The sequence below is a fragment of the Belonocnema kinseyi genome, chromosome 6 (assembly GCF_010883055.1).
Source record: "Belonocnema kinseyi isolate 2016_QV_RU_SX_M_011 chromosome 6, B_treatae_v1, whole genome shotgun sequence".
Classification (NCBI taxonomy): Eukaryota; Metazoa; Arthropoda; class Insecta; order Hymenoptera; family Cynipidae; genus Belonocnema; species Belonocnema kinseyi.
In genome coordinates this window covers 38812275-38835921 of record NC_046662.1, presented here as the reverse complement: position 1 = coordinate 38835921, position 23647 = coordinate 38812275, and the positions used below count along the sequence as shown (strand labels likewise).

Sequence of the window (23647 nt, the reverse complement as noted above, 5' to 3'; positions counted from 1 at the left end):
TCATTGAAAATTATTTATATTATTTATTATTATATAAAAATACAATTATAAATTTTGATGTCTATAAGATATTATGTAATATTCATAGATTTCACAAAATTCACTAATAAGGGCCACAATCGTGTGCCGAAGCGTTTGAAGCAATTTAATTAATTTAATTCAACTGATTCTAAAGCAAAAAAATCAAAATTCATAAACATCAAAATTCTCTAGGAAATTTTAATTATGATTTAACTCATAAATATTTTACTTGCTTCATAAGACATTTTATTCTCAAGATAAACGAGTTGAAAATAATTATATACTGCTAAGTGCAACATGAACATTTAAAAAAGGGCAGAAATGCCTTGATAAATATTGAAAATATTACAGAAATTATTTATTGAACTCTATTTGCATTTCTAATATAAAATAATTTAGCTTTTTGTAATCCCAACTCAGCTGCTTTCTAATTACTTCTTATTTTGTTTACTGCCTTACTTTCTAATTAATTAGTCCCCCTATTAATTTATCATTATTCTACTTCTCATAAACATAACTCTTTTTCACACTAACTGGTATAGTTTCATATCAAAATTTCTTAACGTCTTTAATACTATATAAAATATTATAGGTGCTAATCTTAAAAAATATCCAAGAAGTCTTTTTATTTATATGATAGAATCGATATAGAATTTAAATTAAAAAAATTATTTAGAAGGTCAGAATTGTAATGAATCGTTGTCTCGGACCTAAAACCGGTCAAGCACCAGATCAAGGAATCATAAATCCTGCGTAACGGGCTTGGCATAGAGATTTGCTGCCGGGTTCGCGCCGAGTCTTATTTTTCTCAGATTTTTATTTTTTCCAGATTAACGATGCAACTCGAGAGAGTGCGCGCTTATACGCGTCCAACGTCTTTCCCTAGGTTTATGTCGTCGCGATTATTTCACACAACTTGCAATAATTCCGGATTCGCTTTCGCGTTAATAATCACCCTTACGGTGATTTTCTATTAGCGTACATTATCCTGTTAACACGTTTGCACGTGAAAGATACAAGTGAGACTTTGTAATCGTGGATCATCCCTAACCGTGGGAATAATTTTCACATAAATTAACAATAAAGTAATCAATTTGCCAATATTATTGCTTTCTCCCGTGTGGAAATTGCTCGGCTTGGCCTCTTTTGAATAATGGCCCTCTAGATGCCCCACAAAGGCGGCCCACACAGTGCTCCCAATTTTGGGAACTTTTTGAACTGCGCTTGCGTCGCGCTAGCAACCCGATTGGATACTGTTAGCGCGCGTATTTTAAATTATATACATATTCAAATTTATTATTTATGATGAATAATGATTGGGAAAGGCATCAAAAGTAATTTTTTAATCATAAAATCGAATTTTGAAGTGACAGATGAAAAAATTATGTAATTTTATTGCAAAAAACGTTATTAATTCTGACTTCAGAAAAAGCAAAATTCTCAATTTATTTTTATTAGTTTTAGTCATTTCATTTCAAGCCACATTGCAGGGAAGAGAAAAAAAGTAATTGAGAAAATCGACAGAGACAAGATTAATCATTGTAATGAAAAAAAGGTTTCTTTCTTTGAACTCAGAATTCATAACGTCTTCATCTTCAAAATCGAATTATTTTTTATGTGTCACTTCAAAATCTTATTCTGGAATTAAAAATTACCGTTTATGCAATTCCTAATCCTTATTTATGATAAATATTATATTTCAATATTGATACTATTGACCCAGTGGGCACAAAGTTTGGCGACGTCTTTGCGACATCGTTACGACATATTTACGATAATTTTACGACATCCTATGTCCATGTAGTTAAGGTGTCTTTACGATATCGTAAATAAGTCGTATGATCTGACGATGTCTTTACGATATCGCAAAGGCACCGAAACGACATGGACATAGGATGTCGTAAAGATGTCGTAAAGACGTCGCCAAATTTTGTGCCCACTGGGCAGTTTTATTTAGTTCAAAAAGTTCCTAAAATTGGGAGCACTGGGCCCACCGTGAGAGTAAATGCACTTTTTTCGTTCGAAAATTTCTGTCTTCAATTTTAGTCGGATTCGGAATCATTTTTTCTTTAACAAAGTTAATTAAATTATAAAAAGCTTGACGTTCCGAGCTCTCTTCTATTTGTTTATTCATAATTCATTCACTCTTGTTTTTTACGCTTTAATAACTGATTAGGTCAACTTTATATTATCTGAAATTAATGTTTAGGGACTCATAGAATACAAATAATTGGTTATTATTCCATTTATTTGTTATAAACCAATTTTATGACAAAATTAGCAAATAGTCTTATAATCGGTAAAAAAAATGTGTTTGATAAAAGTGCTTCATAATAACGTAGGAATGACATTTAGTTACAAAACTATTTGAAAAGCTTATAATAACCATTGTGACAAACAATTCTTATGGCAAAATATTAAAATTTGAGATTTTTCAGATTATGTTTTCCTTTAATCGCCGGAACGACTTCAGGTATTTCTTAGCATAATAAATATTTATTAATATTTTATAAAATACAACAAATTAAATTTTTATAAACAAATTATGTAAACAAATTCAAAATGTTAGCTCTTTCGCATAGAACAAAATAAACAATTTTTGCACTTGAAATGTTTTAAGCTCTTGAACGAATGACTGCTAGTGACAAAAAGATTATAAAAGTGACAAGTAACTACTTTTTAAAACAATTCTTGTAGAAAAATATTCAAACTTAAGGATCTATCAAATAAAAGTTTTTTTGCTAACCAGAACGGGTACAGATATTCCTGAAAATATTATATCTTCAATAGTATTTGGTAAAATGTAACAGTATGAATATTTATAAACAAATAAGATTTGTTTATATAAATTGTTTACAAACATTCAACTTGTTATATTTTACTAAATATTATCAAAGATATATTTTTTAGGAATATCCGTAGCCATTCTAGCGTTTAAAGAAAATTAAAATTTAATAAAACCTTAAATGTGAATATTTTGTCACGAGAATTATTTAACAATGATTATTATTAACTTCTCCCAATTGTTTATGACTAGCAGTCCTTCGCCCAACAGATTGAAACATTTCAGTGCAAAAAAATTTCTATGCGATAAGGCTAAAATTTTGAATTTGTTTATAAAAATTAAAATTTTTTATGTTTTATTAAAAATTAATCAATATTTATGATGATAAGGAATACCTAAAGTCGTAATGGCGGTTGAAGGAAATTATAATTTTAAAAAATCTCAAATTTTATTATTTTGCCACAAGAATTGTTTGCAAATTTGTTCATAAAATTTGTTCATAACAAATAAATGCAATAATGAACAAGCTATTTGTATTCTATGAGTCCCTAAACATTTATTTAAGTCAATATAAGGTTTACCTAATCAGTTATTGGAGCGTCAAAAATTGTTATGAACAAAATTTCACTTTTTCCATACTTTGAGTGAAAAAATTATTAATAAACAAATAGAGGAGACAAAAGTGCCTTGCAGGGGACTATGTATTTTTCCCATTATTTTTTTATACCAAAAACACCCAGTCCGATCACCAAGTTAAACAACAGCAATAAAAATTACTTTAAAAACAAAGATGAAATTTTTATTAAAAAAATCAAAAAAACATTTTTATTATAATCTCTTGTATCGTGTTTGGAAAATAATATGATTTTTTTTACTTTTTTCATAAGAACTAAATAAACCAAAGAATTTAGTGCTTTACATTTGTAAAAACATTTAAAAAATTAGGAATTTAATGTATGAACAATTTACATTCTGAAAAATGCACTAGTTTATTTTTGAGAGTTTTACAAGCAGACCCTGCCACGCGTTGCTGTAACTCAGTTATAATAAGTATTATTATACTATCATTCAGTTTAAATTGCGTAATTCAAAAAATCTTTTACTTAAAAAATTTTCCATTTTTATTTTTAAGCGTACGTTTTTAATTTCAGGAATTTCAACATGCAGTCTTGAAGACATAAACAATTAGAAATTAAAAGAATCTTAAGTTGAAAATTTTTTTTATTTAATCAACTGTAAATATAAATCAATCATGTTTTTAAATTTATCTATACTTTAAGTATTGAAAAGTAAACAATAATTGATTTTCAAAATGATTCTAAAATCGTTCAAAATTTAAGAATTTTCAGATTTTAACGTTAAAAATGAAACGATTTCAGTTTGAAATACTTAGTTATTAAAAAACGTAAATGCCTGATTTGAAAAATGTTTAATTTGTAAGTGAAGTTGTTAAACTTTTATGTATAAATAATAATTAAACAAGTATTATTAATGTATTAATTATTTGTTTAAAAATTATTTTAATAGAATATTTAAAAAGGTTTTAAAAAATGTATAAAATTGTCAAAAAATTATCTGAAATGTTTTAATGACATTTTGTTAAATTTACAAGATCTAGCAAAAATTGTAATAAAAATTCGATTAATGTATTTTAAAAATCTTTTACGTTTTTTATTTGAAATCAGCAAAAATCTACCTTTCGTTTTAATTAATATTGTGGCTATTTGCACATAGATTTTTGGTACGAATAGCGGAATTTTTTTGGTATACACACATTTATTTTGAATCTTTTCAAAACTTCTAAATATCTTTTAAAATTAAATAATAAGTCTTCAATTGTTATTTCTACGTCAAAATTTTAAGGAATTTTTTTTTTTTAATTGCAGGATTTTCTAAAAATTGTAGGAAAAATTGAATTTATTTTAAAAGATATTTAGACGTTCTACGAAAATTTCAAACATAATTTGAAAAAATTTAAAACAAATTCTAGATTTTTCAAGATTTGGTGATAAAATTTGGAAGCTTTTCAAAGATGTTTAAATTATTTAAAATAAAAATAATTTAACTTGTAATTTATGAAAAGTTCACTTTAAAAATTTCAATTTTAAAGATTGATTTTTTACTTTAGTGCACTGAAAATGATAACGCGGATTTATATTTTTTACATTGAATCTTAATCTATGAATTCTATAAGTTATAAAAGTTATACATTTGGCATTTTATATGCATTTCATTTGAAATTCTTCATTTAAAAAATTTTTTAATCTTATTGACCGTGAACAATGTTTCCGAACCGGGAAAACCGGGAACTTATTGCTTTGATTAAAACGGCCATCCTAGTTTGAGTTTTGTGACAAATATGAATATTTTACTTTTAATTGACCGAGAAAATTGAAAAACTACACCGGTAAATGACCGACAATTTGAAATCGTAACCTAGAGTGCAAATTAGTATGGGTGCGTGGACGTGCGGTCTTTTAGACCGCACGACCATTCATAAGGGTTAAGATTAATTTAGTTGAAACATTAACTCGAAATATATTGTTATTGATATTTTATCGACTACTTAAGAATAATTTCCAAAAAATGTTTGCCCCATTAAATCCTGAGTTGAATCGCGTGTTGAAATTTGACTTTTTGCCTGTAATCGGCTTGTGAGATTAGACAGGAGTTGCACCTTTTATTTCCGTTGGTTCAGCTCGCGTGTCTCGGTCAAGAAAAGGGGGAGCAGATGAAAATAAGGTAATTAATTCTTCACCTTTTGATAGGGTCTACTTTAGCACCAAAGTCGAAAATTAAAAAATTACACATGTAATCTTTTTACAACTATAAGATACGTTTATATCTACAAGTATATTATTATAGTATATAATTATAGTAATTATTATAACATATTATTATAGTAATTAATTTTAATTGTTTAAAAATAAAATATAATAATTATTTTCACTCATTTTACATTAAATAATAAATGCTCCAGTTTAATGTTCACTACCCGGATGTTAATTAACACTTAGGGATTATTCATAAGCTACGTTACGAATTTTTGACCCCTCGTTGACAACCAAATCAAAAATATGAAATTTTGATAAAAAAGTTAGTTTTATACCAAAAAAGACTAATTTCCAACAAAATATAAAAACTCTCAACCCGAAAGTTAAATTTGCAACTAAACTAGATTAATTTAAAAAATCTACTTCTTAAAACAATGGTTTAATTTTAACAAAAAGTTGAATTTTGCTTTAAAAAGAACCGTTTTCGATCAAAAATGGAATGGGTAAATTTTCAATTACCAAAGCAATTTTTCAAGAATAAAAAACGAAATTTTCAACAAAACAGTTCTATTTCCAACCAATGAGATGAATTTTTAACTAAAATTTTGAATCGTTGATCAAAAATGCAGTTTTAAGAAAGTAGTTCAACCTTAAACCTTAGTTGTTAAATTTCTAACCGAAAATATGAATTTTTAAACAAGAAGATTAATTTTATACCTAAGAAAACGAATTTTCTAACTAAATTGAATAATTATTAACCCAAAAGTTAAATTTGTAAACGAAAAGATTAATTTACTACCAGAAAAGACGAATTTTCAATCAAATTCAAGAACTCTCAACCGAAAAGTTGAATTTGTCAGAAAGAAAGCAATTTTTGTCTAATTTTTAAGAAGGTAGTTCAACTTTAAAATCTAGTTGTTACATTTTGAGCATAAAAAAAATTAAAGTTTAAACCAAAATATTATTTTTGTACAGAAAAAAACGAATTTTGAACAAAATTCAATAATTCTTAAACAAATAGATTAAGAAGAATTTTTATAAAGTTCAAGAATTCTCAACAAAGAAGTTGAATTTTTAAAAAAGAAAGGAAAAATTTTCTTTTACTTTTTAAGAAGGTAGTTCAACTTTAAAACCCAGCGGTGACTTTTTTAACCAAAAAGATAAATGTTTTAATCAAAAGATTAATTTTCTACCGATAAAACGAGTATTTAACAAAATTCAAGAACTCTCAACCAAAAAGTTGAATTTTTGAATTAAAAAGATTAATTAACTATAAAAAAAACAGAATTTACAATAAAACTCAAGAATCCTGAACCAAAAAGTTGCATTTTTAACTAACAAGTGATGAATTTTTAAACAAAAACATTAATTTACTACCAAAAAAAGAGGAATTTTTAACAAAATTCAAGAATTCTTAACCAAAATGTTGAAATTTTAACTGAAAAATATGAATTTCTAAACAAAAAGATTAAATTACTGCCAGAAACAACGAATTTTCAATAAAATTCAAGAATTCTCAACGAAAAAGTTGAGTTTTTAAGAAAGAAAGTAAAAACTTTCTTTTACTTTTCAAGAAGGTAGTTGAAATTAAAAAACCTAGCTGTCAATTTTTTAACCAAATAGATAAATGTTTTAATCAAAAGATTAATTTTCTAGCGATAAAACGAGAATTTAACAAAATTCAAGAATTTTCAACCATAAAGTTGGATTTTTAACTAAAAAAGATGAATTTTTAAACAAGAAGATAATTTACTACCAAAAAAGAAGAATTTGTTATAAAATTCAAAAATTATAAACCAAAAAGTTTAATGGTTAAGAAAGAAAGATTTTTTTTATTTTTAAGAAAGTCGTTTAACTTTAAAACCTAATTATTAAATTTTTAGACAAAAAGATTAATTTTCTACTGAAAAAAAATGTTGAATAAGATCCAAGAACTCTCAACCAAAAAGTTGAATTTTAAATTAAAAAGATTGATTAATTACAAAAAATACAGAATTTACAACAAAACTCAAGAATTCTAAAACAAAAAGTTGAATTTTTAACTAAAAAAAATGCATTTTTAAACCAAAATAATAATTCACTACCAAAAAAGGGTAATTTTTAACAAAATTAAAGAATTCTGAACCAAAAAGTTGAATTTTCAATTAAAAAAGATAAATTTTTGAACAAAAATATCAATTTTCTACTAAAGAGACGAATTTTTAATAAAATTCAAGAAGTCCCCATCAAGAAGTTGAAATTTTCAACTAAAAAAAGAGAATTTTTAAACAATAAGTATAATTTACTACCAAAAAGATGAATTTGCTATCAAATTTAAGAATTCTTAACCAAAAAATGAATTTTCAATTAAAAACGTAAATTTTTAAACAAAAAGGTTAATTTCCTACCAAAAACATCTTTGATATGTTGAACAAATGTGAAAAAAAATTTGATTAAAACACTCCATTTTTGACTCTTAATAAATATAAAGCAACAAATCTTTGATAGACAAGTGTTGGATTCGAACAAACATTTAGTGTTTTACAGATCCAAAAATAAAATAATAATTTTTTCTAAGACTGAAAGTGTTATTGTTATCAGTTTCTCGAGAGGAATTGTTGCTACTATCAGATTAGCGTATACGCTAATCTCTGATCTGCAATTGACCTACAATTAGTATCTAGATACATCTCTAAACAATGATATGCTTTTTTTTCTCATCTACATGAAAATTTCAATTATTATTGTTGCAAGAAAAATATTCAATTATGAATTTCTCATTTGACCATATTATATTTTTTAATAAAATTTATAAATTTGTTTCTAATTAAAGTCATAGAACAATTTCTTAAATACAATTGTAGTTTCTAAAATTGAAAAAATTGTGATATTGCAAATCCACAAAGTCATTTATTATGGAAAATAATGTATCTGGAGAAAAATTCATAAAAATGAAAATTCTAGAGCGTCACTTTTTCCGTTATCATACGAGTTTTTGTTTGTTTTCCTGAAGATACAGTTTTTCATAAAATCGATCTACCAGCATAAATTGTTGGAAAACATGTGGAGTATAAGAATTGATTAATATATTACAATATAACTGTCTTCAGTGTTCTTGAGCTCATTTTAAATATAAATTTCCTTTGAATTTTTCAAGTTTATGACAAAAATTGTGAAAAAGTTTGCTTAGTTTTTCCTTGAGGTGGAACTTGAAATAACAAAATTGCAAAAATTAAAGAATACATGATCATTTATATGGAAATTTTACAACTCACTAGGCATTATATTTCAAGAACATTTTACGAAATTTATCAGATTATATAAATTTAAAACAATCTCAGAAATGTTTTTTGGTATTTTCGAGAAAAAATTCTATATTATGTAATTTTGAGTTTGGGACACAGAATTTCCGTGAAAAATCATAATTTCTGTTTAAGAAGAGGGAATTTTAGTAAAAATTTATAATTTGACTTTGAGCTGAGACTTTTTTAAATTAAACAGAAAATTCTAAATTAGAAAATGAGAACTTTAAAACATTCCCTGTTTAAAGTCAGAATTCGTCAGAAATTAATACTTCCCTCAAAATTTTGGAAAGAAGTTACTATATTTCTGAAGATAAATAGGAAATTTTATAAATATATGTAATTTTGATTTTGAATAGGAATTTTGAAACTTAATTTAATTGTGACTTGATAGAGGGAAGTTTTTAAAAGCATAATAATTCTGAGTTTAGACGGGGAATAAATAAATAAAAAATATTAAAAAATTCTGTCAAGAATTATATTTTTGTTTTGAAACAGGTAATTTTTAACATAAAATTGGAAATTGCGGCAAATAGTTTTAATTCTGATTTATAAAAATAGAATGTACAGAAAAAAAAACCTGTTACAAGTCAGAATTCGTCAGATTTGTAAAATTCCTTGTTCCAAATCAGAATTTGTTTAAACTTGAAAATCCCTTTTTTTTGATTGCAAATAAAAATATACCAGAATTTAAAACTTCTCTTTTCTGAATTTTATAATTATAATTACAAAGAATTATTATTTTCCAAATTTAAGAAATTGAAATTCGATTGAAATCAAATTCAAAATCCTATTTATCGTAAAATAATCAAGTTAATGTATAGAATTCCTGAAAATGAAACCAAGGATTTTCAATTTCGAAGACGGAATTTTAATAAAAAATTATGATTTTCAGTTTCCAAACAGAGGATTTCCGTATGGAAATATAATTTAGACTTTAGGATAGGGAATTTTCGTGAATGATTATTATTTGATTTGTAGCAGATAATTTTTGACATGAAGCGTCAATTTTTAAACTAATTATGATTTCGATTTAGAGAAAGAGAATTTAAAAAATCGAAAGGAATCTGTATTATCATTCGAGATAGTTACCATCGATCAGTGTAGATACCTTTTTCACCATCGTGAAAATGGAAATCAACATGTCGATCAACTTAACTCTTCAAATAACAGAAAATACTTAAAGTCATTTTTAGACTAGATGGAAAACAATTTTTTTTTTCAATTAAATTAATTTTTTTTAATATCTACTTTCGTCGCACCACTGGGAATCGAACCACAGAACTTCCGATCGTCGGTCGGGTGCTTTCCCATTAAGCTATTAGAGAGATCGAAAGAAGAATCTTTTTTCAGAAATATATGCTATCTCAAGTCAGGTCTTACATTTATGATACGAGCAATTTAAAGGAATCTGTATTATCATCAGAGATAGTTACACTGATCGATGGTAACTATCTCTGATGATAATTCACATTTTTTTAACTTACTCTTATCATAAATGGAACACTTGGCTTGAGATAGCTTATATTTCTAAAAAAAGATTCTTCTTTCGATCTCTCTAATAGCTTAATGGAAAAGCACCCACCTGGCAATCGGAAGTTCGGTGGTTCGATTCCCAGTGGAGCGAATGAGAAGATATTTTTTCAGACAAAATTTAAATTAAAAAAAATTCCTGTTTGGCCAAAATGATCTGATGTTCCAACTCAGAATTATAATTCTTTTCCAAAATTCCCTGCTCCAAATCAGAAATATTCTAAATATTTAAAACAAATTTAGAAATTTCTTTAAATCTTGAAAAGTTTTCCGGTCAATACAATGGCTTCTAAAATCGGTTACTATCAAGATAAATTCTGGAAAAAATAAATCACGTATGCGAATGTATTAATATAGTAAAAGTCCATTAGTGGGACGATGGTCGTGGGGGCTAAAGCGTACGCTTTGGACTCACTCCTTCGGCTTGCGGGTTCGATTCCCGCCTCGCACTCTGAAAGAGTCTCGGTGTTCCATGCGGTGAACACTAGCCTAGCAAGGGAGTTGTTCATCTCCGGAGAGTCGTGGGACCGGTACCTCTAGAGAAAAAGGTTTTCTCTAAGTACTTAAGGCTGTTGCTCTTGGTGGTTCGGAACCCACCTTAAACTGTAGGTGGTCCCCCTTCCACCACCAAGTAAGTGTGTGGAGGGTGTGTGAAGGAATAGAGAAGGTGTAAGAAAAATGTAAACCCTTAGGGGACACATTAGAAGCTTCCATTCCATTGAATAGTAAAAGTCCATTAACACGCGAGCATCTTGTATAGAAAAATGGTAAAAATTCTCAGCGTTTCTTTAATTATTCCTATTTTTTATTTGTTGAATAATGTATAGATCCAGTTTTTGCTTCCTGTATGATATCGGATTCCAAATTGCAGATCGACGAATCAAGCCTCCGCCGATAATGCGTCTGTCGTTACCGACAAATGCACATTGCGCTCATCTGCAGTGCAGCCCGATAGCCTCGGAATGCCGTCTGATAGGAACTTTATCGAATCGTAATTCCTTTCGGTCGGTTCTAGTCGCAATAAATGTACATACGAAGGAACGACCGACCCAAGCCGTGAGGGCACTTCTATTTAACTATACTACTACTCGAGAGCATTTCTATTTAGCTATACTACTTTTCTACTACTTCACTCTCCGTGGAATGGTTCGCAAGGTCGCGAAAATTTAATTAGCATTGCGAAATCGTTTCTGTACTTTTATCAAACTTTATTCACTTGTAATGACTTAATTCAGTATGCAATATGCATAAGAGCGTAATCATACGTTATTATTATAAAGAGGTTTTTATTGCAAGGTTAATTCTCGACATTCAGCTTAAAAAAAATTGAAATCCTTTTAGTATTTCTTTTCTTTTATTTTGTCACAGGTTGCAGGTCAGGGAAAACCTGGAAATCAGGGTAATGTCAGGGAATCTTGTTTGGTTATAGAAAGTCAGGGAATTTAGGAAAAAAATTCAAAAGTCGGGGAATTTCTGCCAGAAGCAGTTTAAGTAATAGACAAAAATATTAAGGGGATGTTAAAGCATTTTTAAAATTTTCAAGGAGTTTTCAAGAGATTTAAAAAGTTTAAAGGTGTTTCAGAATATTTCAAAGGATTTGAAAATTTTTAGGGTATTTAAAAATATTCCAAGGTATTTGCAATAGGATTCGAATATTTTAAGGGATTTTAAATTATTTCAAAGATATTAGGGTACTTTTTAAAATTGTAAAGAAAAAATCAAGATTTCAGTGTATTCAAATTAAGTTCCAAATTTAAATATATTTCGATCATTACAAGGGTTTTTAAATCATTTCACAGATTTAAAGTTACTTTTAAAATCTCTAAGACATTTTCAAGAATTTTCAAAGGATTTTAAATATTTTAGGATCTTTAAAAAAATCCCAAGGAATTTTTAATAAAATTCGATCATTTTAAGTGATTCTTAAGGCGATTAAATATTTTATGGTATTTTTTTACATTTTCAAGGAATTTTCAAGAGCTTTAAAAAGTTTATAAGGATTTCAATAGATTTTAAATATTTTAGTGTCTTTGAAAAGATCCTAAGGAATTTTTAATGAAAATCGATAATTTTGAGTGATTCTGAAGGAGATTAAATATCTTATGGTATTTTTTACATTTTCAAGGAATTTTTAAGAGTTTAAAAAAGTTTCAAGGGATTTCAAAGGATTTAAAATATTTCTGGGTTTTTTAAATGATTCCTAACAATTTTTAATATATTTCGATAATTTTAAAGGATTCCAAAAGATTTTAAAGAGTTAAGGGAATTAAAAATTTGTTCAAGGGGTTTTAAAACATTTGGAACACTTTAGGGTAATTTCTAAGACTTCAATGAATTATTAATATGTTAGAAAAATTTGAAAAAATTCCTGAACATTTTAAAGATTTAAATCTTAGGTTTTTTTTTAAGATTTTCAAGAAATTTTTAAGAGCGTTCAAAGGTTTTAAAGGATTTTAAAATATTTTTAATATTTTAAGGTATTTTGAAAGATTTCAATGAATTATTAATATATTACGAAATTTTGAAGAAATTCCTAAAAATTTTAGAGATTTAAATCTTAAGGGTATTTTAAAAGATTCCAATCAATTATTAATAGATTTTAAAAATTCAAGATATTATAAAGGATTTTAAGGATTGTAGGGTGATTTTTCATTTTCCATGGAGTTTTCAAGAGATTTTAAAAAATTCAAGGGCTTTCGAACGATTTAAAATATTTTAGCTTTTTTAAAAGGACTTCTAGGAATTTCTAATATATTTTAATAATTTTAACGGAATTAAAAATATTTGAAATTTTTTGGATAATTGATAAGACTGCAATGAATTATTATGTATTTTTAATTATTATATATTTAAAAAATGTAAGGGAATTCCAAAAGTTTTTGAAAAGCTTAAAAAAGTTTTAGTGGATTTCAAAGTATTTGAAGTATTTAAGGTGTATTTTTAAAGATTGCAATGAATTATTAATAGAATAAAAAAATTGTAATGTATTTCAAAGGATTTAAAAAATACAAAGGCATTTTTTTAATTTCCATGGAGTTTTTAAGAGTTTTACAAAACTGCAAGGGATTTCAAAAGGTCTAAAATACTTTAGGCTTTTTTTTTTAATTCAAGGAATTTTTAAAAGAGTTTAAAAATTTGTAGGGATTCAGAAGGATTTTAAAGAGATTTTCTTCGAGGATTTAAATGATTTTATGGGACTTTAAAGCTCTGAAGATACTTTAATAAATTTTCCAAGATATCATAAAAGATAAGATTGCATATGACTTCATAGAATCTTATAGTATTTAATAATTAAAAAAAAAAATTAATTTAAATTTGGAATGGACCTCGAATTCTTATTAATTTATCCTGAATTTCTTTAAATTCCTTGGAATTATTTTTTTTTTAATTTTTCAAATTTTTTATAAATTCACTCAGTTTTAGAAAATTCAATCGATTTTTGAAAGTTTTGTTTTAATTGTTTATCGTTCATTTTTGTTTTCAAATCACTTCCCAATCCATTTTAATTCCTTCGGTTTTAACATAAATTGTCATAAAGTTTCACGTGTTCATTCTGATTCTTTTTTGTTAATTCTCCTTGAATTTGTATAAATTTATGGATTTTCGTGAAATTTTTGTTTTTAGTTTAGTCTATTCTGAAATAATTTTAATCTCTTTTTTTCATCAAACTCTTTTGAGTTCCTGTGAATTTTTTAAAACTTGTTTTAAACTCATTGAATTCAATATTTTAAAAATATTTTTAAATAGTGTTTAGTTACCTAATTTTTTATGAATTTCATCGAATTCTTCTCATTTTATTCAAATTCCTCTAAATTGACTCCTATATTACTGAAATCAATAGAACTTCAAAAAAAAAGTTCTAATTCATTAACATTTTTTTCAATTTAACTTGAAATTTTTGAAGTTTCATGAATTTATTCTGAATTGGTTCAAATTCACATTTCACCTGGAATTCTTGAAAAATTAGGTTGCTGAAGCCCTGAGAATAATAAATTTAAAATATAGGTTTTCCCCATTTACAAGAGATTCTATATTGAAAATGTCACAAAATTAGAAGTCTTTTCTTTAAATCTTAATAGTCAGAGAAAATGAGAAATTAGTCAGAGAGAAATCAGGGAATAGTTAGAAAATTTTTAAACATATAAAATAATTTTCTTCTTAATTTTTGTGTGTAGTATTCATTCATTTGTTTAAACAATTCTTTTGCTGTAAGATGGTACATTTCGAATTTGTTTAAATTGTGATTAATGTAATTTTAATTAAATATCTCAAATACCTTTTAGAAGTAATTACAGTCAAACTTGGATTTAATGTTAATTTTGGGACGGAGCGTGACAGTAAATCCAGATTCTCGGAACTATTTCATCCCTCTCCTGTTTTTTCTCTTTTTTGTTTCTCTTTCTGTTTTGTGACGCTTTAGTGAGCACCACACGTCCTCCCGCTATGCCTCTCATCAATCCAGGAGCACTAAATCCAGGTTTGACTGTATTTTTTAATTATAAGCAAAAAAACTATCCATTTCGTTTAATTTTTTTTTCAATTTCAGTTAATTTTTTATTTGATAGTTTTGCGGTTGAAATTTTGAATTTAGATGGCTAGTTTGAAAATGTTAAACATTTTGATATTTTGAATTTCGAACATTTCACGGAAAAAAAATTATTCAGAATCCTAGCTTTTTCAGGTCGATGTAGGATAACATACATTTTTGGTCTAATTTTCCTCTTTCATTGTGCTCTGATTTACTTTTCTTAAAAAAACATTTACGCTCTAATCAGGTCATTCTTTAGAACATTTGTGAATGAGCCTCAGTCGTTGCAGGTTCTACTTGAAATAGTGTACATGTACTATTTTAATTCCTTTGCAGCACTCTTACTAAGGACGTAAGTAATAAATAAATATTAAAAATTGAATAATTTTTAAAAATTTGCTGATCAAAGAGTATTAAATTTTATAAATGTACTTTTTTCACTGACTTGCATCCTTCTTAATTTACTCTATTCTACTCAATTTAATAGATTTTTTTTAATTTTCATAAGTTTTAATTTGATTAATCCAGATGATCAATTCATAAAATGATGAAAAGATTTTTAAATAATTCAGGTTATTTAAAAAGATTACGAAGAAATTTTCAGTTGATTTCAGTAATATAATAGGATTTAAAAGGATTTGAAGTATTGAAGGGTATTGAAAAATATTCCCAGGCGTTTTCAAAGACATTCAAATTATATAAGAGGATTTAAAATATTTTAAGAAATTCTTATTCCCAGAATTTTTAAATTTAATTCAAAAGTTTGAAGACTTTTCAAAGACTAAAATATTTAAGGGTATCTTTAAAGATTTAGAAACATTTTCAAGAGATTTGAGCATTTTCAAGGTATTCCCAAAGGTTTTAATATTTTCAAAAGTTTTAAATATTTTAATGAATTTCACAAAAAATCACAAGGCGTGAGGGAGTTCGCATGGTTTCAATAATTTGAAGAGATTTTCAAATATTGTTTGCAATTTTTTTAATGAATTTCGTCTAATTCTTCTCATTTGCTTTAAAATTTTCTGTAAATTGACTCAAAATGTATTGCAATCAATCGAATTTTCTTCGATTCTTAAAATAGTTTCAATTCATTTAAACTCTTTCCAATCAAACTTGAGTTGTTCAATAGTCATTAGTCACTTCTTCCGTTAAATATTTGAAGAGATTTGAGTTTTCTTAGAATTCACCCTAAATTCTTTTAAATTCCTTTGAATTCTCTTGAATTTTTTAATTTACTTGAATTCCTCTAAATTCATTCCAATTTTACGGAAATCAATGGAATATTTTTTATTGTTAAAATTGTTTCAAATTCATCTAAATTCTTTTGAGTGTAAGTCGAATTGCTCTAAAATCTTATGAATTTATCTGAATTTGATTACCATTTTAAACTGTGAGGCCCGAAAATTATAACTCAAGAAATTAAACATTCTCAGAAAGGGAAGGGATCAATGTTTATTACATACAAATTTAAATTGTTCGTAATTGAAAAGATTTTAAATTTCGAACAAAGTAGGTCGAGTATTCCACAATTTTAACTTTAAAATGTTTCAAATGAATTTTTTATTTTGAGCATTCAAATTGTAATATAATTGGAATGGTAAAAAACAATTGAATTTCTGAAAAAGTACAAATTTACAAGTCATAAAAAGTTAAATCTTGAAAAATGTTGAATGTGAAATGCAAGTTTAGGATTATAAAATTTAATTCAATTTTTAAAAAAATATATAATTTTCTTCTCATTTTACATTAGATCTGGCTTACGACCTGTTTTCGTAAATACCTTATCGGAATCATGCTCGAAATTGGAATATCTTTGACATTAGGCTGCTTAGGCGTCATAATTTTCCTTCTGTACTATAATTTTACTTCAGCCTATGATATCTGGAAACAGAAAAAAATTCCTGGACCAAAACCTAGTTTCCCAGTTGGAACAATGAAAGAAGTTATTCTATGGAAGGAAGTTCAGGGTGATTATTTAAAGAAACTTTACGACAGCTATAAAAATGAAAAAATGGTGGGAATATTCAGATGGGACAGACCAATATTGATCTTGAATGATCTTGATTTAATTCAAGACATCTTGAGGAAGGACTTCTGTAAATTTCCAACTCGTGGCAGAGCAATTGTAGAGACAGCTGAACCTCTCTCGACAAATATTTTCAGGCTAGATTTTAAAAGGTGGCAGCCAGTTAGATATAAATTATCCCCAAGTTTTACACCTGGAAAATTGAAAAATATGTTTCATCATTTTGTGGAATCTGGGCAACAGATAGAGGGCTACATTGACAAATTGTCATTTGAAAATAAATCCGTTAATTGCAGAGAAATTGTATTAGCATACAGCACCACTGTCATGGGCTCTTCTATTTTTGGATTGAATTTTAAAGGTTTCGATGGCCAGGGTGGTAGTTACCGCCGGTTACAACAAAAATTAATTAGTACTGATTGCAACTGGCGTAATACGACCTTGGAAATAAAGGATAGCTTTCCAAATTTTTACGAAAACTTTATGTCATGGTTAGGTCCTTTTGATGCAACCAATTTTTTTGTAAACACTTTAAAAGAAATATTCAAGTATAGAGAGGAGAGCAATGTCATCAGGCATGACTATATAGATTTTCTTAAATAATTAAAAGATGGTTCGTCAAAATTTGATGACTTTGGTAAGTTTATATTAAAATTTGAGATTTCAGGATGGCTACTTGACCAGGAAATGACCGGGAATTTTATTGACCGTGAAACCCGGGAAATGACCGGGAATTTTGTTGACCGGGAAATTACCGGGAATTTTGTTTGACCGGGAAATTACTGGGAATTTTGTTTGACCGGGAAAACTGGGAAATGACCGGAAATTTACTGTTTTATTTTAGGAAAGGAAATTTCGGCAAAGAAATATAATATCACTTGGAACAGGCAATTTTTTTAATGAATTAAAACTGGGATTCAGAAGAAAGAAATTCAAAAAATTGCCGTTGCAAGTCAAAATTCGTCACAATTTAAAAGTTATTTCTTCCAAATTTTAGAAAAAGAACGTACTTCAAGTATAATATAAATATATTATATATAGATACATATTATAATAATATAAATTTTTTTACATTTTTTATTGAGAATTTATCTTTTTCTTCTTCTTGAAAATACAACTAATGCGTTTAAAAGCTAAAATCTCTTGTTAAAAATCAATTTTTGTTGTTGGAAGATTCATTATTTGAATTGAAAATTCATCTCATTTAAAAATGTAACTACTTTGTAGAAAATCGATTTTTCAACTAAAAATTTAACTATTTCAGTAGAAAATTTAAATATTTTTCTGAAAATCCGATTTTTTTTGGTTAAGAATTACATTTTTTACGGAACTTTATACTATTTTATTTTTGGTTAAAATCTTATCTTTTTTTTTGTATGAAAATTCAAATACTTTATTTAATATTAATGTAATTTGTGGAAAATTCGTCTTGTATGTAGAAAAATAATCTTATTGGTTGAAAATTCATGTTTTTTTTTATGTATAAAATTCAAGTACTCCAGTTAAATATTCATAATATTAGTGGAAAATTAATCTTTTAGGTTAAAAAAAAATTACTTCGTTGAAAAATAAACTCCTTTATTGCAAATTAATTTTCGTATTGAATATTAATCATTTAAATTAAAGATTTATTTCTTTGGTAGAAATATGAGCTATTTGATTGCAAAATTGTTTTTTCTTTGAATGAAAAGGAATTTTTTGCCGAAAATTAAACTATTTTGTTGAGAATTTTTTTCTGTTTTGGACAAAAATGATTTTGTTCTTTAAAATGAAAATGTGACTATTATTCAAGTTGAATATTCCAGAATTTTAGATAAAAATTCGTCTATTTAGTTGAAAATTCCTTTTTTGACTAAAAATATAAATATTTAATTTTTGGTCATAAAATTGTCTTCTTGTTTGAAAATTCATCTTTTTTGTATCTAACTCCAATTGAATATTCCATAGATTTAGTTGGAACTTCTTCTGTTTGGTTGAAGATTAAACAATATATATATATTTTTAAAATTAATTTGTTATTGAAAATTTAACTGTTTCAGTTGAAGATTCATTGTTTTAGATAAAATTTTTAATTTTTTTATAAGTTAATCTTCTTGGTTGAAAATTCATCTTTTTGGTCAAAGCTTCAATTATTCCGATTAAAGATTTATCATTTTATTTAAAAATTCATCTTTCTGGTTTAAAACTTAACTATTCAAGTTGAATATTTACGATTTTATTTAGGAATTTATCACTTTGTGTAAATAAAATGTAATTTTTTAAACTAAAAATTTAACTTATTCCAAATGTATATTGATTAAAAATTCAATTATTTCGTTAAAATTCATGTATTTCGTTTAAAAATATTGTATTTTTCGGTAAGAAATGAACCTTTTTGTTACAAAATTTAACATATTGTTTAAGAATTCTAGTATTTCAGATAAATATTCATAATTTCAGTTGTAAATTTATCTGTTTATTTTTTAATTTAACTATTCCTGTTGAAGATGTATAATTTTATTTGCAAATTCATTTAATTTGCAATGCTTTGCTTTTTTGTGTTAAATGATGATTGAAATGAACGTTGTACTTTAAAATAAATGTTTGCGTTTTTCGACAAATATTAATGTTACTTTAAGTTGACCAGGAAAATTGAAAAACTTGACCAGGTAAAACCGGGAAATGACCGTGATTAAAAAATCGTCCGCCGAATCGCCACCCTGGATTTACTGGAATAAAATTTTTTTTAATATTAATTTTTCTGTGTATAGGAGTCACTGAAGAGCTTTTAGCTGCACAATTATTCGTAATGTTTATAGCGGGTATTGAGACACCTGTAGGTGTAATCATTAACGCTTTGTATGAGCTGGCCCTGAATCAGGATATTCAAAATAAACTTCGTGAAGAAATTAAAAGTGAATGTGAGAAAAATGAAGGGCTTTTGACTTATGAAACTATCAGGAATACGAAATACTTGGATAAAGTTATCAAAGGTATATTGCATTACAAAAAAAGGATAGAATAATCTCAAGGAATCTGTATTATCATCAGAGGATAACAGAAATTCCTAAAGTCTTTCCAGACTAGATAGAGCTCCATCTAGTCTGAAAAGACGTTAAGTATTTTTGTTATTCTCTGATGATAATAAAGATTCCTTGAAAAAGTTAAATACGTAACACCTGGCCAAATAATACGTGCATTTCTGAAAAAGGATTCTTTTTTCGATCTCTCTAGTAGCTTAATGGGAAACGTACCCGACCGGTAATCGGATGTTCTGTGGTTCCATTACCAGTGGAGTTAAGGAGAAGATCTTTTTTCAGAAGAAATTTAATTTAAAGGATGATCTCTTTTAATTTGTTTTGTAATTTAAAGAAATTTTGTATTCCTGTCAAATAGAGGCTCTCAGAAAATATCCACCTCTCATGCATCTGATGAGAGAGTCAGCTGAAGAGTACACTTTCAGTGGCACCAATGTAACTATACCAAAAGGTCAATTGCTTTGGATACCAATTTTTGCTATTCAAAGAGATCCAAATATTTACCCAAATCCAGATGTTTTTGACCCGGAAAAATTTAACAATGACGTCTCTTCATTGAGACATCCAATGTCGTTTTTATCTTACGGCGATGGCCCAAGGAATTGTATTGGTAGGATTTTTTATTTATAATTTAAAAAAAAACCGTATGCAGTGCATATAAATTCGAAAATTTTTTCCTGCGAGTTAGTTCATTTAAATTAATGTAAACTCTTGTTTGCAGGTTTACGCTATGCATATTTTCATATGAGAATTTGTGTCATCAATATTATCCAGAAATTTAGACTGCAAGTTAGCGAGAAAAATTTCACGAAATATGAATGCGCACCTGCTTTTTTCTTTCTTGTACTGAAAGAACATATCTGTTTAGATTTTGAGAAGCTGGATAAATAATTCGTTTTCTTATAAGAGTAAAAATAAGCCTCGATGGATCAATTACATCGAATTTTGAGAACATCCTAACGTGTAATTGTGAAAAATTAACAATAAAAATTTGTATGCATTTTCCAACTTTGAAATATTTTTGATAATTTGGGTAGTGAAAATAATTACAGTTTTGAAATTAAACGTAAAATTTCTATACTTTTCAAAAAAGCGACGAATTTTAATTTTAAATATTTGATAACTCATAAAAATTGTTGTCTAAACTTCTGAATTTATATGTGTGTGTGTGTGTGTGTGTGTGTGTGCATGTGTGCACAATATATAGTAAAAGAACAGTCGCCTTTTTACCAAACCTACTATTTTTTAAGGATATCCAAATAATAAATTCTCCTCAAAATTTAATGATTCTTAAATAAAAATGATAATTTCCCATAAAAAACCATTTGATTCTGCGGTAATGATTTTTTGTTTAAAAATACCTAGTTCAGGTGAAACATACCAACATAACCTAAAATTGTTCAGAAATAAAAATATATTCATTGAAATCTAATAATATTTCATTAAAAATACAAATAATTTGTGATAAAAAAACATAAGATCACCGAAAATTGTTATAAGGTTCTAAATCTTTTGTACAATCTAATTAATACTTTTTTAATAACTGACTGCAAAAATTGCAAATCTAACTATAATGAATCTTGTTTTCAAATACCAATTTTCGGCATATAAGAACAAACATAAGCTTAAATTGTTAAATTTTGAAAACCTTTTCAAAATGAAAAAGAAATCAATTTCCAAAGCAAAACACTGATGTAATTCTAAACCGTTAAAGATTCTAAATCTTGTTCAAGTTGTCATGATTTTTCTTTAAAAAAAAAACGATTTTTGATTTCAAATCGGTGACATAACCTAAAAGTCTTAAATATGTGAGTCATCCTTGAAATGTATATTTAAAAAGATGTTTAAATCCAAGTTTCGATGAAAAAAAGTAACAGAATCTAAACTTTTTCAATCTTTTTTTAATTAAAAAAAAAATGTTTCCAGAGAAAAACACTAATATAATTATAAATTATAATATATATTTATATATATATATATTTATTTCAATTAAAAATCCAATTTCCGACAAAAAACACAATCTGAAATTTTTAAAGATTCTAAATCTTGCTCGAATCGTTATAATATTTTTTGATTTAAAATATCAATTCTTGGTGTCAAACGCCCAAGATAATAAAATTCTTACAGAATTATGAACCATTAACATTTTCATTTAAAATAATCGATTTCCTGCGTATAACGTCAATATATCTTGAAACCCGTCAAGATTCAAAATTTTGTTCAAATTATAATGATTTTCGTTTTGAAAAAGTAGTTTTTAAAATAAAGCGCTAACATAGTCTAAAGTTGTTTAAATATGTACCTTCTTAAAAATATTTTTTCAACATTAAAATTTTCCATTTCCGGTGAAAAACACTAGCATAATTATAAATTCTTAAACATTCTAAATCTTCTTAAAATTATAATCATTTTTGTTTTTAAATACAAATTTGGGGTATAAATAGCCAACACAGCCTAAAATAGTTCTGATTTGGAATTTTTTTTATTCTAATCTTTCTTAAAAATTAATAATATTAATTTCCATAGAAAAAAACTAACATAATCAAAAATTGTTAGAAGATTCTAAATCTTGTTTAAATTATTTTTTGCGTGAAACGCGAACATAACCTGAAATTTATGATTTATGCTGTAAATCCCTAACATAACCTAATATCGTAAAAAAAAACGTAATACACCTATAATATTTACTATAATTTATTCGATAATTTGAAAGTTTTCATTTAACCGCGCATGTGCATTAAGGAGCACAAATGTTTGTAATTTGCAAAGGTTTTCTGTGATTGTTATTAATAAAGAAAAATACTCGTAGATTTAATTTGCAATATTTGAAATTTAAGATTTCGAACAATTTTAAGGAATAAAAAGCAAATCGGATTTTCAACAGCAATGATTTAGGGGTAGAATCATTTGTTTGAGTTTAAATTGTGAAAAAATTTTCTGTAGTTCCGCTGGGATTCGAACCCAGGCCAATTTGCCGGTCTGGTTGCTCTTAGTCTTACTCACTAAGCTACGAGAACGAGACTTATTTTTCAGAACTTCAGACAAGTGAATTTCATCGTAATTTGTTTATTTTTCAAGATAATTAAAAACAGAAAAGTCAATCTTAAAAAAAAAAATACAAAAGGAATAAAATTCATTCTTGTTTTCCAAAATAAAAAACTGAAAATTTTAAGAGTTTCAACATTTTAAAAAAATCACATACTATATTATTCATCGATCTTAATTTGAAAAAAAGTTTTTTAGATTTATATTTTTGACAGAGGTCAACAAATTTTTAAAAAACAAAATCTTGTTTGGCATTTAGAATTGCAGTTTTCTTAAATTTATCGCATCCGATCCTCAATGATGTGACGTTTATAATGGAAAATGTGCACTGTGTTATAAATAAGTTTCTAATCAGAAAATCATCAGGTGAGAAGTAAAAGTCTTCAACTAAAGAGACTTGAGAATATTTTGCAGTCTGAGGAGCTCGTTTCAAGAGATAACACTGATGTCATTTTCGCGAGTTCTTTTTTGCAAAAATTGTATTTATTGGTTTAAAAGTGTCATAAAAAATTGTGCCTAAACAAAAACTCTGAAACATGGAGTTCTAAAGATTGAAGTACCTATTTTTTATGAATCTTAGAAATCATGCAGATCGAATTATTTAAAATAATAGGGGGACTAGGTGTGATAATTTTCC

General features: G+C 26.5%; 2 protein-coding genes across 3 annotated transcripts in view; one reads left to right on the top strand and one right to left on the bottom strand.

Moving 5' to 3' along the window:
- LOC117174302 (GATA-binding factor A-like) overlaps positions 1-23647 on the bottom strand; it is a 168249-nt gene that overhangs the window by 81312 nt on the left and 63290 nt on the right. The gene's annotated exons all lie outside the window — the stretch shown is intronic.
- The window catches only part of LOC117175339 (probable cytochrome P450 6a14), an 8930-nt gene continuing 1997 nt past the window's right edge, over positions 16715-23647 (top strand). Inside the window, exons 1-3 of the mRNA XM_033365047.1 lie at positions 16715-17327; positions 19699-19920; positions 20324-20575. Of these exons, the coding sequence (XP_033220938.1) occupies positions 16715-17327; positions 19699-19920; positions 20324-20575 (1087 nt within the window). The remainder of the gene's footprint in view (positions 17328-19698; positions 19921-20323; positions 20576-23647) is intronic.